At 53.4% G+C, this 16,377-nt stretch overlaps 1 protein-coding gene across 1 annotated transcript; it reads left to right on the top strand.

Annotated features, from left to right (window-relative positions):
* Nucleotides 1-575: 575 nt before the first annotated feature.
* DUSP4 (dual specificity phosphatase 4) lies at nt 576-16,373 on the top strand. The gene is made up of 6 exons (XM_035323615.1): nt 576-580; nt 8,646-8,651; nt 10,527-10,975; nt 13,851-13,987; nt 14,398-14,617; nt 14,850-16,373. The coding sequence occupies exons 3-6, from the start codon at nt 10,549-10,551 to the stop codon at nt 15,233-15,235; spliced, it is 1,170 nt and encodes a 389-aa protein (XP_035179506.1). The 5' UTR covers nt 576-580; nt 8,646-8,651; nt 10,527-10,548; the 3' UTR covers nt 15,236-16,373.
* Nucleotides 16,374-16,377: the final 4 nt, after the last annotated feature.

A 16,377-nucleotide genomic window follows, 5' to 3' on the forward strand; every position in this document is an offset into this window, starting at 1 on the left:
CAAGATGCATTTCTCCTGTGTCAGAGAAAGGGAAATGGGCTAACATGAAGCCCGTCTGTGCTGGCTGAGCGTGCCTTTGCTCACCATGCAACAGCCACCAGCGATGCTGAGATGTGTGTGCCCCAAAACACCCTCACCACAAATCAGTGGGACTGCCACAAAAAATGAAAATAAAAAATAATAAAATAAAGCATTACCAATTCATATGTATAACTAAAAATTACTGTGTATAACTAAAACAGCAGTACCAGTTCCTTTTCTCACGAGAACACAGCTGTGGGTACACGTTCACCAGTGTTTGCTGTATGTCCAGGCTGCACTTCCTCAGAGAGGAAGGATTCTCTTCCCTGATACTATTGTTGTTTCCAGGCTCCTCACAGTCCCTAGTGCTTTGTCATAGCTATTTTTTTCCCCCCAACAGGCTCTATCAAGGAAATTCAGAAAAACAGAGAGCGCTTTAAGTGGACTCTTCCTCCGCTGCACATTCATGATGGACGGGGCAGGACAGGATGAGCCAGGACGACTCAGTGATGCAGGGTGGGTTTCCTTAGCTGTCCATCAGCAAAGCTGACAGGGACGTGTGTAACACCCAGGGAAGGGTGACAAATTATCACAGTAGGTTTCATGAGAATTTAATTTTCACAAGCACACAGAAACGGGGAGGCCAGCACCCACATCAGGAAGCAAAAGCATGTCCTTGCCAATTGTTTGCTCTCCAAATACAGGCAGGGAAGGGCAGGCAGGTTGTCCCTTGGCCCAGCAGGTCTGCAGGAGCTGTATGTGGATCTCAACATCCTTCTGTAAAGCTGTCGCATGGCCACATTTACAGAAATCTCCCCTGGGGGTGAAGTGACCCGTTGCAAAACCAAACAAATGCCACCTCTGCCAGGATGGAGAGCTCTGGAAAGCCCTTCCGTCAGGAATTTCCCTTTCCTCTTTTATCTTATACTATGCTCCTAACCCCAGGAGGAGTCTCGAGTGGAACAGAAGCCAGCACACTGCACAGGGAGTGTGCAGGGACCACAGTGGGCTGCAGTCGCCCCTCTGGCTTTGACATCAGTGGGGGATCCCAAGCACTAATCCCGATTAATGAGGTTCCCTTAGCGTGGCGGTAGCTCAGCTGAGGTCCCTGCTTCTGGGTAAATTGTTTCGGCTTCCCTTCTTCAAACGAAGCCGCCTGGTGGCATCGCTGATGCTGGCAGATGGGCCTGCCCCTCCCCCAGGAAAATCCTGCGAGCCCCTGTTTCCATTGTGGTGGTCTCAGGGCTACCTCTGTGAGAACCGGCCGGGCCATTGTTTTAAGGCATCATTTGAAAGCAGCGCTGCTGTGGCCTAACCCTGCAGGCAGCTCAGCACCACGCGGCCGTTCACTCAGCCCACCCCCCTCCCCGTTGGATAAGGGAGAGAATTGGGGAAAAAATTCCTGTCCTGGGTCTGTCCCCTCCCAGCTTCTTGTGCACCCCCAGCCTGCTCACTGGCAGGGTGGTATGAAAGGCCAAAACGTCCTCGGCTTAGTGTAAGCACTGCTCTGCAAGAATTAAAACATCCGTGTGTTATCAGCATTATTCTCATCCTAAACCCAAAACACAGCACCGTGCCAGCTGCTGGGAGGAAAACTAACTCTATCTCAGCCAACACCAGGATAAATGCACTGAGGCACTGAGGATGTGGCTTTCCACACCTTTCCCAGGGGGCTGGTGGTTCCTCTTTTTTTTTTCTTTTGCTTCCTCTTTCCTGTGCTTTGCCACCATTGCCCTGACCTTCAGCGAGCCCGTAGGGCTCTGCTGTTGGCCTCCCTTCCTCCTCCCCTTTGCATTTCCCTCTGATAGGGTTTCCTTGTGCTCAGCATCACTGCTCACTGCGCTCTCAGCCATTGAGTGGTAGTCACACCAAGGATGCTGAAAGAGTTAGAGGAATATTTCATTTTTTAAAATAAAACAAGGAAAAAAAAAGAAAAAAAAAAAAAAAGAAAAAAAAAAAGATCCTACCCAGGGAAAGTACCCCCAGGAAGACCAGGTTGGACAGCTCTCCTGTAGCTTCTCCCTGCTGAAATGCCGGGGTTAAAATGTATGTTCCTGTGGATTTCTCCTGCCCTGGGACCACGCTGCCCTGCAGCAGAGAAGGGTTTTGGTGTAGGGCTGGGGGAGCATGGTGCCTTGGTGCCCACCCTTACAGTGCCTCCTGGGGCAGTGAGTGGCTTTCATCGGGCGTGGCTGAAATCACCTTTCTCAGTAAGTCTGGCAGTACCTGGTGCCAAGGGAGGCAGGCTGTTCGTGCTGGCCTCTGCTATCTGCCAGCTGTCCTGGCAAAACAGATGGCGGGGGCTGTGTCGCTGGAGCCGTGCGCTGGGGGCGTGTGGCAGTGATGCTGAAAATAGGCAAGAACACACCCAAGGACCGATATTTGCAATGCATACACGTCTGTGTGTGCACATGGCTTGACTCACAGGTATATTTTGCTTTGTATAAGCTTGAAACAATACGTAAAGCTTGCTAGAGACTTCCTATTCATTCCTCTTTCCATTTGGAGGTGATCACTTTATCACTTCTCCCTTTACTATATCCACCAGCGAGTGTGTGTTGACAGAGGCCACCAGCACAAACGTGCACAGGTTATGTCTTAGGTCTTACATGCCATGAGCTCACCACGCTGGAGCTCAGAATATGACAGGGTTTGAATAATTATCAACCTGGAGAGCGCTCACACATCACGGGAGGACTTCCAGAAATTGCTCCCATCCCCTGAGAAGAGCGTGGTAAGAGCTCCATGGAAAGATACTATCCAGTATCTTTCTCAGAAGATGATGTGCCGACAAAATTATTAGGTGATATTTTACATTAATTAGTGAGCAGCACTCTCTGGAAGCCAAGTAGAGACCTGTTTATGCATCCTTCATGTGATAATTCAAACAGGCTGCAAAAAAGGGGGCAATATTTTTCTGAATCAGTTGGACAGAATTAAACTTTGTTCTGGTCAGTTAATTCAGGGCACGTTTCCCAAAGAAAGCAGCAAGCGAAATGCTATTTTTCTGCTCCCACGGTTGGAGGGAGAGAGGCACGAAACGCCCGTCTCTTCCAGGACAGAAGCAAGGAGGAGCAGCAAAGCAAGGAAGTGGTGAGTTCAAAGCCAGCCCGAGGAAGTGGCTCTTGCCCAAGGAAGCGGAGGAACTCCTTGCTGCAGGATGCTGCGGACGCTGAGCATTTGCATGAGTTCAAAAAGCACCTCGGTCTATTCATGGAGGAAACATCTACGGCAGATTGTTAGGGACAGAGATCCCAGTGCTGGCTCAGGAAGTCCCCTGGGCACAAATTGCCTGAGACTGGAAGAGTCAGCTGGGAAGCGCTGGCTCGCTTGCCCTGGTCTGTGCTGTTGCCAAGGTGCCTGCTGCTAAGTGCATTTGCAACCAGGTCATTGGTGTAGGTGGACTTTTTGTACCCCTACGTTATGGTTGGAGCTCAGGCATCCCTCCAGGGCTCCCACTGCTGTTGGGTTGGCCAGGACATGTACTGAAGTCATCTGTTTAGCAGACAGACCTACTTTATCTGCTGTTCCTCTTCCAAAACAAGGGGCAGAAGGAGAATTCTCCTCAAGGAGATTTTCAGGGTCTTAAGCTCTTGCCAGCCACGCTTTGGCACGTGCCTATCCGTGTGCATGCCGACTGCTGCAGAAGTCAGTTTTGGCCACAAAGCATCTGGCAGTGGCATGAAAGCCCAAGGCCTTCTTCCCTCTGTGCCTCCGGAGCTACCAGGGACTTGTCATGACTGCAGAGCCGGCAGGGTCAGGCCTTTCTCCTCTCAGGTCTTGTTTTTACAAGGTATTTATCATCGCAGAGGAAATCACTGAGATGCAAATCACAGGAGTCTGAGAGAGCTGTCGAGCCTCGTTTTACATTCCTCTGCAGGGACAGACCCTTGCCAGCAAAGGTTTCCCATCCACGTCCCCTCCTGGAGAAGGCCCAGCTTCAACATCCAGTGGGGGTGCTGGGGGCAAAGCCCGTGAAGCCCTCCACAGACACAGGGATCTGACGCATTTTGTGGGTGACTCAATGCCTGATGTGCTCCGACAAGAGGTGAATCAGCCACGGGGCTCTGCTGGGGGTGCAGAGGAAATCTCCACAGCAGCTGCAGTCACATCTGAGCCCCCGGGCCATCCATGCTTGACCCTGTGGCTGCTTTGTCTCTGGTGAGGAACAGCGGGCCGTGACAGGCCAGGGCCATGTGTCCCCTCTGGATTTCTGTAGAAAGCTCAGTGGGAGCTGAAATCTTCTGTGAGGCAGGGAAGGGAGATTAGCCAGAAGCACAAAGGACGCCCACAGAATTTCTCCTCTTGCCATGGCCTCCCATGAATGGCTGCGGTGCTCAGGTCTCCAAGGTCTCCGTGGGTGCCAGCAGAGTTGCCCTGAGAGGGATCTTGGCAGAAGCAGTGGTATCCAACTGTTTGCGGAGCCGAGGCTGGAAGGTGATGGAGAAAAAAACAACAACCTGGCTTTAAACTTGAACCTGATTTGGGATTTTGTCTGGTTGTGCACCCAGTGTGCCTCTACGAGAAACACTGTCAAGCAGGCACAAAAATCACCCGTCCCTCGGTATAACTTGAAGGGGAGTCCCACTTACTGCTGACATACAATGGCATGCATTTTCGCTGCTGCTTCTGAACTCAGCTATGGACCACTGTTACATTTGTATAAATTAGTGCAAGATTTGTCATTCATCGTCTGACTGCGTGAGTCTGACACGATGTATAAATAGGTTGCAGCCACACTTATATAACAGTGTCTTATTTCCGATCCTAAGCCGACGGGAAAAAATGTCTCTTCCCTAACTCCTTCTTCCCAGCAACAAGCATTACTCAAAGCCCAGCGTCAGCCCTGTCGTAGAGGCCCGACGCTCAGCCAAGCACCAGGAGATGTAAGTGAGGCACTTCTCTTTCAATTTGCAAACAGCGATGTCCCTAAAGGAGGCGTCTGCTGGGATCTGCACACCTGGGATTAAAGACTGAGCTGGGGCCAGTGAGCTTTCAGGAGTGAGCTCTGGCTTCACTGCCACATGTGATTGATCCAACAGGCGTTAGAGGCAAAAAGTCACAGGTTGTGTTAAAGATTAAATGCCACCACATGCCTTACCGGTTTCCGCCGTAATAATTTCCAAAGCTGGTCCCTTACACTGAATCTGTCTTGCAGCACACTGAGAGGAGGGGATCAGCTTGCTCTTCTGTGGCTCTGCTGCGACGCCAAATTCTGCAGCTGAAAATATCAGTTTAATCCCTGAGGGAAGCCCTTGAAAGTTTGGGATTTTCCCTCATGCTTGTTTTACCCACCTCACTTCTACATCTGTTTTATAACCCATGGTCATCATAACATGAATACAGACCGTGTGCAGCCTGATGTCTGGAATGTGACCAGCGTCGGGGCTTTTGGAGAAGGCAGGAGAGCAGGAGGTGGGCACAGGGCACTGATGGGTTCTGACAGCTGGCACAGCACGACGGATGCATCAAAAAAATGACTAAAAGTCAAGGACAGCTCGTGCCAACTCGTGTCAGGAAGTAGATTACTGGTGTGGCTTGCCCTTGTCCACCAAGACTGTAGAAATGTTCAGCAGTGAGCATTTCATTTCCAGCAGTGAATATTTCATTTCCAGCCCAACCAGAGCTGGAGTGACATGTTAGATCCGCTGGCCCTCACCCACTATCTGGTCCTTGGAAATGCCCCCAGCAGCCAGCCCCTAAGCACTGCAGAGTGTGTCCCCCTGCACCTTTCCACCAAACCAAACAGACCCTAAATAAAGGGCATGGGCATTTTGAGGAGGCAATTACAGTTCCCACGAACAGCAATTAGGCCTGATGTGGACCTCCCCACCCCCATGCAGCCTGAATTAAGAGCCTCAGCTAATCATCTAGCAGAAGCTATACCCTCCTAAAATCCCGCTGCTGTTCATTGACTCTGCTGGATTAGAGCTCTTATTTTCCATCCGATGTGGTTTGAGTCACTTTGACTTTTGCAGGAAGGGAGGAGGCCGTGGCAAAAGACAAGGTAGAGAGAGAGTAAACCAAACCAGAAGCAGAAGATGGTTTGGACCACTTTGCATCCGGCTAATTTGAGTGTGTCCTGCCCCGATCAGATTTGCATAGGCAAAATCCAGCTGCAGCCATGTGAGTATATGGAGCACCCATGGCTCTTCTGAGAATGGGCTCCTTTGCTTTCAGCAGTAAAGCCTTCCTTTTCCATCCCCTCATCTATACAGATTAGGAGCCCGGTTATTAGTCTCCTACCTAGCTGATTGACAGCTGATTTCTCCACGAATATAAACCCTCACTCTTTCACCTACTGCAGGGCAAGAGCAAGAATACTTATACTTCGTGAGATAAGATCTGTAGGGTGATTCACTGGAGTAGGGATTATGAACATAGGCCTTGTCAGAGGGCAGAGAAAGCAGACTTGGCAGGGCTTCTCGCATTTTTCACGTGCTGTCAGAGGCTTTGGAGTTGCTGTTCAGGGCTTTGCAGTTTTCCTCCTAACATCTAACCTAAATCTCCCCTCTTTCAATTTAAAACCACACCGCCTTGTCCTGGCATTATCTGCCAAAGCAAAAAGTTGCTTTCCATCCATTTTATAAGCTTCCTTTAAGTACTGGAAAGCTGCAGTGGGGTCACCCTGGAGCCTTCTCCGGGCTGAACAGCTCCAGATCTCTCAACCTTTCTGCTTTGTGGCTCCGGTTTTAAAATAAAAGCATGTCCAGGGTGCATGTCACGGGCTTAGCAAGCCCGTGGGAAGGCAGTGCAGGAGGCATGCAGGTGGGGCCAAGTCCTGACCTGTGTCCAGGTACTCCCCTCACTCCCAGGTTGTCTCATGCTGGGCAAGAGGGAGCTGAGGAAGAGGAAAACACTGGAAGTGAGCATTATCCCCTCCTCCACCTTCTCATCCGACATTGCATAATTTTCCCTTTAGCCTCCCTAGACAGGTTCATTGCAATTCCCCTACATTAATATGCAAGCATGCCCTAAAGAAAAAGAGAACATGAATGCATTAACGTGACTCTGTTAACTCTTTCACTGCTCTACTGCCCTTCACTGAGGGGAGGAAGCTTTCCCCAGATGAAAAATTAGTGAGAGAGATGCCAAGAAGAGCACAGCAAGGTGCTGCATAGGGACAAAAGGGAGCAATGACCCTGTGGCATTCCAGCAAGGCTAGGTTTTGTGGGTGAGCTCAGCCTTGCAAGTTGTAGGACCTCAATTCCTCCTTTCTTTTGTACCACAGACTTTCTGAGCACAACAGGACAAATCACTCAGCCCTTCAGCTAACAGCTGGGAGCTGCTGAGGGATGATGGCAGCTTCCTTACGCTGCAGCTTCTGCCACACGCTGAGGGAAGCAGGCGTACAGCTCGGTGCTTTCTCCATACAGCTGGCAGATTGTCTGACCAGGAGGAAGGGGGGAAACAGGCTCTTGGGAAAACTGCATCTTGACGAAATACCAGCCTGTCTTCAAGCCCAGGTGGCACCAAGGCAGGCACATCTGCTGGGGAGCTGAGACACAGAGAGTGAAGCAGCATGCCAGCACCCCACACGTGTGCAGTGGGGGCAGGAGCCAGGGGAGGAGAGCCAGGAAAGCCAGGAGGAGCCCAGAGGGCTTGCTGGACTCAGCAGTTTGCCAGCTGCCCCCAGCAGCCCTTGGCCACCTGGGGGAATCGTGTTTCACCATTTCTCTGGGCATTTAGATAGCCAAATAAATTGGTATCTATTGGCTGGCAAATTTACAGCCTGGCTCTAATTTGGTTTTCACTTCCACAGTGAGCTGAGGTGTAAATTCCTTTTCCTTATTTCAAGGTACACATTGACATTTAATCATCCAAATATTGCCTCTTTGACAATTCATTTCCCTCCAGCCTCCTTCCACAATTGCCTCTCCTGGCCAGGGCACTATAAAAGATGATTCTTTGAATCCGTTGCGAAGGAAATGAATGTCTCTTGTGCTCCCTCCTCGTCCCTCTCCCTCCACCCCCACCCCACCCCTTCTCTCTTGTTTGTTTTCCAGCAGGATATATTTCAGTTTGCATTACAGAGATGCCATTTGCCAGGAACATTAGCTTTCACACTTCTCCAGGATTGCAAAGTCAGGAAATGAAGCTGTGTGGACTTCTCTCTCCCCCAACGCCTCCCTTTCCTCAGGTAATGGCATTGCTTCTTTTGCCTTGTGGTTTCTGCCTTGCAAGCTTTTCTGATGGCTCTTGGTTGCCCCGTTGTAGTGCCTCTGTGGACAAAGTTAAGGATTTCCTTCTGAGCTAATTGTGGCAAGGGAGAGCCCTACAGTGGTGGATCCTGGCTGGGTGACATCAACTTGGTATGGTTTTTGTCCCTCTTCTACCTTTGGGTGCACTACCACAGTGTCAGTGCCATACATGACCAACAAGGAGAACGACTGGTGTAGGTGCATGATGGCATTCCCAGCAGCCCGGCCAGGTGCATTTCATCTTCCAGTAAATCCGAGCTGGGAACCTGCCACCTCCTTAAAGACATAAAGAGATGAACAGCTGGGAGTGGAACGAAAACATGTGGAAGCACCTGGAAGTCATCGGAGGCATGGGCACATGCATGTATATCCATACTCCGTCCTGAGATAATATCTTCTATCAGTGCTCATGAAAACAGCGAGGGACAGGTAGCCGAATTTCTTCCTTCTACTGATGTCAGTGTTCCCTTCCTCTCCCACCTCAGACCAGTTTGGTCCACATAGGAAAAACTAGGCCCTGTCAGGCCCTGGCTTCAAGGACATATTCTCTGTGCCCTTGGTCAGGCAATTTCAGTATCAAAGCAGGAGTTAATAGTGCAGAAGGCATTGAAGACAGCAGTCTAGCTTATCGCATGGGAATGGTTGACATCTGCCCAAGAGGAGCAAAGAAGAAGGCATATCTTGGCATTAGCTCTCGAGTAAAACATCTTGAGACATCTTCACCAGTCCAACTTGAGGTCAGGTCACATTGGTATGAGAGTGTGATTTTAGGTCAAAATCAGCTTCTCATTTTGAGCCATTTGATCTCATTGATAGCTGTACTTGCAGGAAGAAAGCATGTCCCTGGCCTCTCGCTGGAAATCAGCGTCTGGCTTACGTCAGTAGAAACGGGTTTCTTCTTTCCTTGAGTCTGGCTCATATTGGAGTAGAGCAAACTAACCTCCCATCCCTACTGCGTTAGGTAACAGGTTCAAATATGTTCACAGAGGGGGTGTATCACACCAAGGGCCCCACAGCCAGCTGCTGGGTTTGGCTCGCCTGGAGAAGGGTTGGCACAGCACATGAAAGCCACGAGTGCAACGAGCAGGCTGACACGTACGTAGGGGAGAACCTGGTGGCAGTCAGAGAACAGACTGTGAGGGAGAGGCAGATCCAGGCCACAGGACTGGCACCAGCTTTAGGCCTTCAACGTGCACGGTAGGCTGGATCCCTCCCACGAAGGCACACACAGCAAGGTGTTACCTTGCCTTACCCAAATAAAGAGCTAATGTGCGTGCAGAGGAGGGGAATTCAACCCGCCTGTTCAAACGCTGCCCTCTGTGGAAAGCAATGACTGGGGCAGATGGGCTTGGATAAACCCTTAACCTTTCTCTCACCATTTCCAGGTCCATGTAGTGGTAGATGAGCACCTTCTGGCGCTCTCTGAAACAGACTTATTAGGGACTGGTAGTGCCTGTTTTCAGGAAATGGCCCCGTCACAGCTACCGACACGGGGTTTCGCATCAAAGCTTTGGTTTGAAAGCAGCCCCAAAGAGGAATTCTGGATTAAATGACCGGTGGTGTTTGGGTGGTGGTTACGGGAAGGTCCTCCGGGCGTCACTTCAGGGCTGCGAATTCGCTTCTGTATTTTAGCCTCGTATGGGGCTCCCCCGCGTAAGGAATCAAAACAGAGAGCCTTCCAGTGGACTGGGTGCTTTAGTATCTTTATGCAGCTAACGAGCCGTCGTTTTCTGACAAAGGAAAGCGTGGCGGCGGCAGACATTTGGTCGGGGGGACCCTGCGGAGCTTTCAGAAGGGTTGATGCCCCTTGCGTTGCCGGCCGGTCAGGCATGAGCGAGAGCCACGGGACAAAGAAGCGCGCGAGCGCGCGCGCGTGGGTGCGCGCATATGTGCGCCCAGCGGGCTGTGCGCGTGCACGCGTGAGCGCACGTGCCCGCGGTGTGTGTTTGTGTGAAGGGGAGGGAGAAAGGAGGGAGGGGAGAAAGGAAGGGGGGAGACCAGGCGGGGGGGGGGGGGTGCAAACAGGGGGCCCCCCGGGGGTCCCCCCGCCCCCCACCCCCCCCCCCCCCCCCCTCCCATAAACAAAACCCCCCCGGTGGGGAGATGGCCGGGGGGGGGTGCCGTTTTTTTTTTTTTTTTTTTTTTTTTTTTTTTTTTTTTTTTATGAATGGAGGCGGTGACGTCGCCCGCGCCCAATCATTCACGCGCGTTCCGTCCATTCATGCGCCCGGCGCGGCACGGCGGGGCGGGGCGGGGGGGGGGGGGGGGGTAGTAAAGGTTCCGCGGTGCCGGGGGGTGCGGGAGCGCCACCGCCGCCGCCACCGCCATGGTGGCCACCGAGGGGCTGCGGGAGATGGAGGGCAGCGCGCTGCGGCGCCTGGTGGGCCGCGACGAGGCGAGCCCCGGGCCCGGTGGAGGTGGCCCCGGGGGCTCCTCGGGTGGCCCCGGGCGGTGCCTGGTGCTGGACTGCCGCCCCTTCCTGGCGCACAGCGCCGGCCACATCCGCGGGGCGCTCAACGTGCGCTGCAACACGATCGTGCGGCGGAGGGCCAAGGGGGCCGTGAGCCTGGAGCAGATCCTGCCGGCCGAGGGCGAGGTGCGGGCGCGGCTGCGCGCCGGGCTGTACGCCGCCGTGGTGGTGTACGACGAGCGCAGCCCCCGCGCCGAGGCCCTGCGCGACGACAGCACCGTGGCGCTGGTGGTGCGCGCGCTCCGTCGCGACTCGGCGCGCGCCGACATCCGCCTGCTCGCAGGTACCGGGGGAGGGGGAAGGAAACGAGGGGGGGGGGGGCGTTTCTCAGCCCCCCACCCCCACCCCGCTTCTCAGCCCTCTGACCCGGGGGTCCCCGAGTGTCCCCGGGGCGAGTCCCCGCTCCCCGAGCTGCCAGGACCACGGGGGAGGCGGCTGGAGGGCGCAGCCGGCGGTGGGGTGGGAGGCAGCAAGGGCTGAGAGAGCCCCTTGCTGCTGCCCGGGGCTGATGTTCTCAGTGCTGGGGGCGACGGGCAAAATCCACGGGCTCAAGGTGCAGCAAATGGAAGAGGGAGGATCTCCCCCTCTTTGTTCATCCCTGGCTTGATGGTACAGAAAAGGTACTTGGTCCCCCCCCGCAAAAAAAAAAACACCAAAAAACCTGCTGTCATGCCAATGTCCCCTTGCAGTGGGGAGACCCCCGGTATTGCCTCTGTGCTCCTTTCACTACTACAGCTGCAATCGGGGCTTTTCTCCCCTCTTCCTCAATGCTCCCAGCATCAGCATGTATTAAACGTGGTGCTGCGAACAGTTGGAGTTGCTGGTCCTGAGGGTTGCCATCAGATGATTTAGGGGAGGCGGGTGCTCAGCTGGGTTCCTGAATGAGCTCTGTGTTTTGTTTTGTATTTTATTTTTATAGCCTGAGAGTTAATTTATTCCCTGGTTTACTTACAGCAGGGGTGAGAACGCACATACACAGAGCAGCAGATCCACTAAGAGGGTTGATGGATGGAGGAGCTAACGTTTCTGTTGTGCTAGCTACAGTAAAACCAGCAGGAGCTGTTCTAAGGCTGCGATACGATGTGCTGCTGAGGGAGTGCTTGCACAGCGAGTGCTCACTGGGGAACGCACTTCTGGGTGCTGTGCCATGAGCTGTCACAGTACTGGGAGCTGTGCATGCGGCAGGAAATGCCGTTCTTCACGGATGGCCTGGGTCAGTTGAGGGCTTCTGATGCTTCCATTGTTCTTGAGTGAGGTTGTTTGGGGTTACTGATCCTGTATTTCAAAGGAAAAACCAAACAAACAAAAATGTTGTGTTGAGGAACAGGCTCTTAGAAGCTGTCCTAGCACTTGAAACCTCTTGCTCACATGGAACTACTCGAATGATCCAGCTTGCTCTGATTTTGTAATACCCGTGTTAACCTAGCATTGTGTGTGCATAAATTCAAATTTATTGGGTTCAGGGCACAGAAAACCCAGATCTGTTGTATTTAAGCCAGGTTTCTGTTAGGGTCCCTGTTAAACAGCCCAGCCAGGTGTTGTTTGATGATGGACACCTGTGCAATGTGGTCCCTGAGCAGAGGATCCCGCAGGGGTCTGCAGACCCTTTTGCACGTACAGCCAGGCATCTCGTGGTCAGAGGTGATAATGGGGAACAGCCCAAAGGGAACTGCACAGCACTGGATGGAGCTGCTGAACGTGGTGCTTCACTAATCGGGCTTTTAGAAAGAGATGAGAAACGTTCAGGAGAAGCCCTTGACTTGTTGAAGGGGTCACGTTGCCTATCCAAGGAGGAAGCTCAAGGAGGCAGCTGTCTTAGGATGGTGTGATGGCCACGAGAGTGGGATCTGGTAGATCCAGGGGAAGGTGTCTATAATGAACGCTTGTTTTTTGGGTGCTCCTCCAAGTCTAACCAACAGGACTGCAAATCACTGTCAGTTTCTGGAAATGCAGCCACTGCAAACTGCCCGGCTCATAGGAGTGCACGTTTAATGGTGTATATGCATTTTTCTGCTAGAATCCTTCCTTGTGGAGGGGAAGGAGGCCATAAAGGTCATCAAGATGCCGGATTGGTCTCTAGCTGCCAGAGGATTCCTGGGTGGCTTTGCTGGATATGCTTGCATCTATCTGGGAGCTAATATTCTCATTCCCGTTGGTCTTTGGAACATCCAGCCTTGCTCAGTGCAGTCTTAAAGCGAAGGTGTGGTGGGGAATGTGTCCTGCTGCGCGTGCTCTGACAAGCTCAAATCTGCAAGCACAGACCCCGCAGCTGGGGGTGTCCTCGGCATCTATCCTGGAGCATGGCGCTTCGTCCAGCTAGATTCCTGCGGTGATAGTACAATACCCAATTTCTCTTGTTTTTTAGGCTCAACATCAGACTCTACAAGGATGTCAGGGTTGTTGATTTGATTTGAATGACAGCAGGATATTTCCCCAGAGGTGTTTATCTGCAGACAATAACGCGGTTTCCCTGTCCCAGGAAGCCAACAGGTGGCAGCTCTGTTTTGCCTGCCCATTAGGAAGATCAGAGGTCACCCCTGCTTATCTCCTTGGCAGTGGGTCGAAGCAGCAAGATGCTCTTTCACTCGCACTCCTCGGGAGGCAGTGGACATCCCTCTCTGGAGAGCAGCTGTGCTGTGGTGGTAGCATTGCCATACCCAGACGGTGCCAGAGCTTCCCTCGCCTGTTGTTTTGCTGGCTCTGGGATGGAGGGTTCGGCTGGGACAGCAGAAAACCTTGATTTTGGGAGGGTTTTGTGGCAGAACTACCATGTCTGAGAAAGTAGAAAATGGAACGGTCTGTAGTGTGGGAAGCCACTGAGGTCAGGATGCTGGCAGCGAGTCTTCTCTCTGTTGTCATCGAGAACATTGTCCTTGGTTTGAGGATCAGGATGCCTGTCTGTAGGGGGCTAAACCCTGGGGCGTAGACTTTGGGCAGCCAGGAGCATGGAAGAGCTGTGGCCCACGGGAACAGCTGGGCTCCAGGGCTTCCCCCCTACCTGCCAGGAGCCCGGTTGCTCACCCTGGGGCAGGAGGCCACGATGCATCACTGTAGCATCATCTAGTGGCGAAGGGCCCGCTGAGATGCGTCAGCTCCAGCTGTACCGCTCCGTGGTGCTGTGAACGTGGCTGTAACACTTCTGGTCTCTCTTATTGCAGGGGGTTATGAGCGCTTTGCCTCCGAGTATCCTGAGTTCTGTGCCAAAACCAAGACCCTGAGCAGTATTTCACCCCTCAGCAGCGCCGAGCCCCTGGATTTGGGCTTCAGTTCCTGTGGGACTCCCCTTCACGACCAGGTAGGTCCAGAAACCCCGTGTGCGGTGGGTTTGCCCGCTCCCTGCTTGCGTTCCCACACTGCAGTCGGGTCCTGCTTCAGCCTCCCTGCCCTTCCCCAGCCGAGACCCACTCGTGGCAGCAAGCTGCTCGCCTCTCCTCCCCTGGGAACACGTGGCGGTGCTCCCGAGGCCAGCCGTTCTGTGCTCCCTGGAGAGCAGACAGATCCAGACCCCGCTGATCCTGAAGGAGGAGCTGAAGTGGGTTTAACAGCTCTGAAAAGGCAGCACGTGCTCCTTCCGAAAACCGGGCCCTGCTGAGGACGTTGGATCAGGTGCCAGCTTCCTGCGTTGCTCTGGGCCTACAAAGCCATCTGGTGGTGTGTCCCGCCCGGCGCCGTCCGGCGCTCACGTGTCGTTTTCCTCTCCAACAGGGTGGCCCCGTAGAAATCCTTCCCTTCCTCTACCTTGGCAGCGCCTACCACGCTGCCCGGCGGGACATGCTCGACGCGCTGGGCATCACGGCGCTGCTGAACGTCTCCTCCGACTGCCCCAACCACTTCGAGGGGCACTACCAGTACAAGTGCATCCCCGTGGAGGACAACCACAAAGCCGACATCAGCTCGTGGTTCATGGAGGCAATCGAGTACATCGGTGAGTGCCTGCTCGGAGCTGCTGCGTCCATGTGGTTTTCCACCCAGCTGGGAGAGGCCACGGTGGGGTTCCTGCCTCAGGGACCTGGAGTTTTTGGCTCAGAGGGGCCTGAGCTCTGGCAGAGGCCAGGCCAGGCGCTCCATCGGTGGGAGGTCTGCTGTCACCTGTGTGTTGGCCAGGGGCTGGGCTCGTTGGAAGGGTGTCAGCCTCACGTCTCTCTCTTGCCCTGCAGACTCGGTGAAGGAGTGCTGCGGCCGGGTCCTCGTCCACTGCCAGGCTGGCATCTCCCGCTCGGCCACCATCTGCTTGGCTTACCTGATGATGAAGAAGCGCGTCAAGCTGGAAGAGGCCTTCGAATTCGTCAAGCAGCGCCGCAGCATCATCTCCCCCAACTTCAGCTTCATGGGGCAGCTGCTGCAGTTTGAGTCACAGGTGTTGGCCACCTCCTGCGCAGTGGAAGCTGCCAGCCCCTCGGGGACATTGCGGGAGCGGGGCAAGGCCACCTCCACCCCCAACTCCCAGTTTGTCTTCAGCTTCCCTGTTTCCGTCGGCGTCCACGCCACCCCCAGCAGCCTCCCGTACCTGCACAGCCCCATCACGATGTCACCCAGCTGTTAGCTCAGGGTCCGAGGCCAGGCAGGTAGCGGAGGCGTGGGGAGGGCAGGCGAGCAGGGAGCCCTGTAACGTTAAGCAATAGTGCTGGACACTGCCATTCACCCCGGACTCGATGTCTTTTTCGTAGAGAAATTTCTTACCTCATCTCATCTTTTATTGCTTTTTATGTCTTGAAAGCATGGAAGTTGTGAAAGCCGCAAACCCTGACATTGGCCAGGCGCAGTTTTGGGGGAGGAGAAAAATAGTACACCGGGTTTCCTGAAGTGCCTGGTCTTCATCTCTTTCCATCCCTATTCTATATTAAAAACACACCTCCCTTTCCATCCCATTCCTACCTTATTTGGGTTTTCCATCTGGGTTGAAAAGGGAGCTTACGTTATTTCTATTGCACAGGACTCTTCTTGCACGGAGACACAGGTGCATGGGGTAGCTGCTGCTTACCTCAGTTAGAGCAACAAGCGCTGCTGCTGCAGGCAGGGCTTCAGGGCGAGCAGGAGCGGTGACACAGGAGTGCCTGCGGTCAGCCTCACCTCTGACAGCGCCTGGAAGAGGCACTGCAAGAGCTGGCAGGCAACCCGAGTCACCGTCTGAGCCCATTCCTGAGGGAAGAGCAGCCTCTGTGGCTAGGAGTCCAGAGGCTTCCAAGAGAGCATGGAAGGGGAGGTGCAGTGCTAAGAGATGCGTGGGTTTTGTTGTTTTGGTTTTGTTTTTTTGGCCACTGGGACTCTGGGTCTCTGGTTCCCATACAAATTGTGCCAAGCCTCCTGTAGTTTAAAGAAGAGAAAGAAGGGGTAAGGGCAGCAACCCAGGCTGTTGATTACTCTGATTGCTGTCCTCCATCTCTTGCTTTCAAGATTCCCCCCCCCCCCCTCCATGACCAGTGCATGCCACAGGCCAGGCTCTTTGTACAGCATTCATCCACCTGAGCTGGACTGTAGGGTCTCAGTCACCTGTGCACCTCTGCTTGTGGCCCAAGCCCAGAAAATGCCCCATCTTCAACCCACATGTAGCCTTACCTCTTTCCCCCTCGGCCCAATCCAACCCAAGATGCCTGTGTGGCTGGTGTACATATGTATGGTTTTGTTCCTTTTATTTTATAATTATTATTTTTTTTTTTTTTAGAAAACAACTTTTTATTTATTGCC

This window comes from Oxyura jamaicensis, chromosome 4, assembly GCF_011077185.1.
Source record: "Oxyura jamaicensis isolate SHBP4307 breed ruddy duck chromosome 4, BPBGC_Ojam_1.0, whole genome shotgun sequence".
NCBI lineage: Eukaryota > Metazoa > Chordata > Aves > Anseriformes > Anatidae > Oxyura > Oxyura jamaicensis.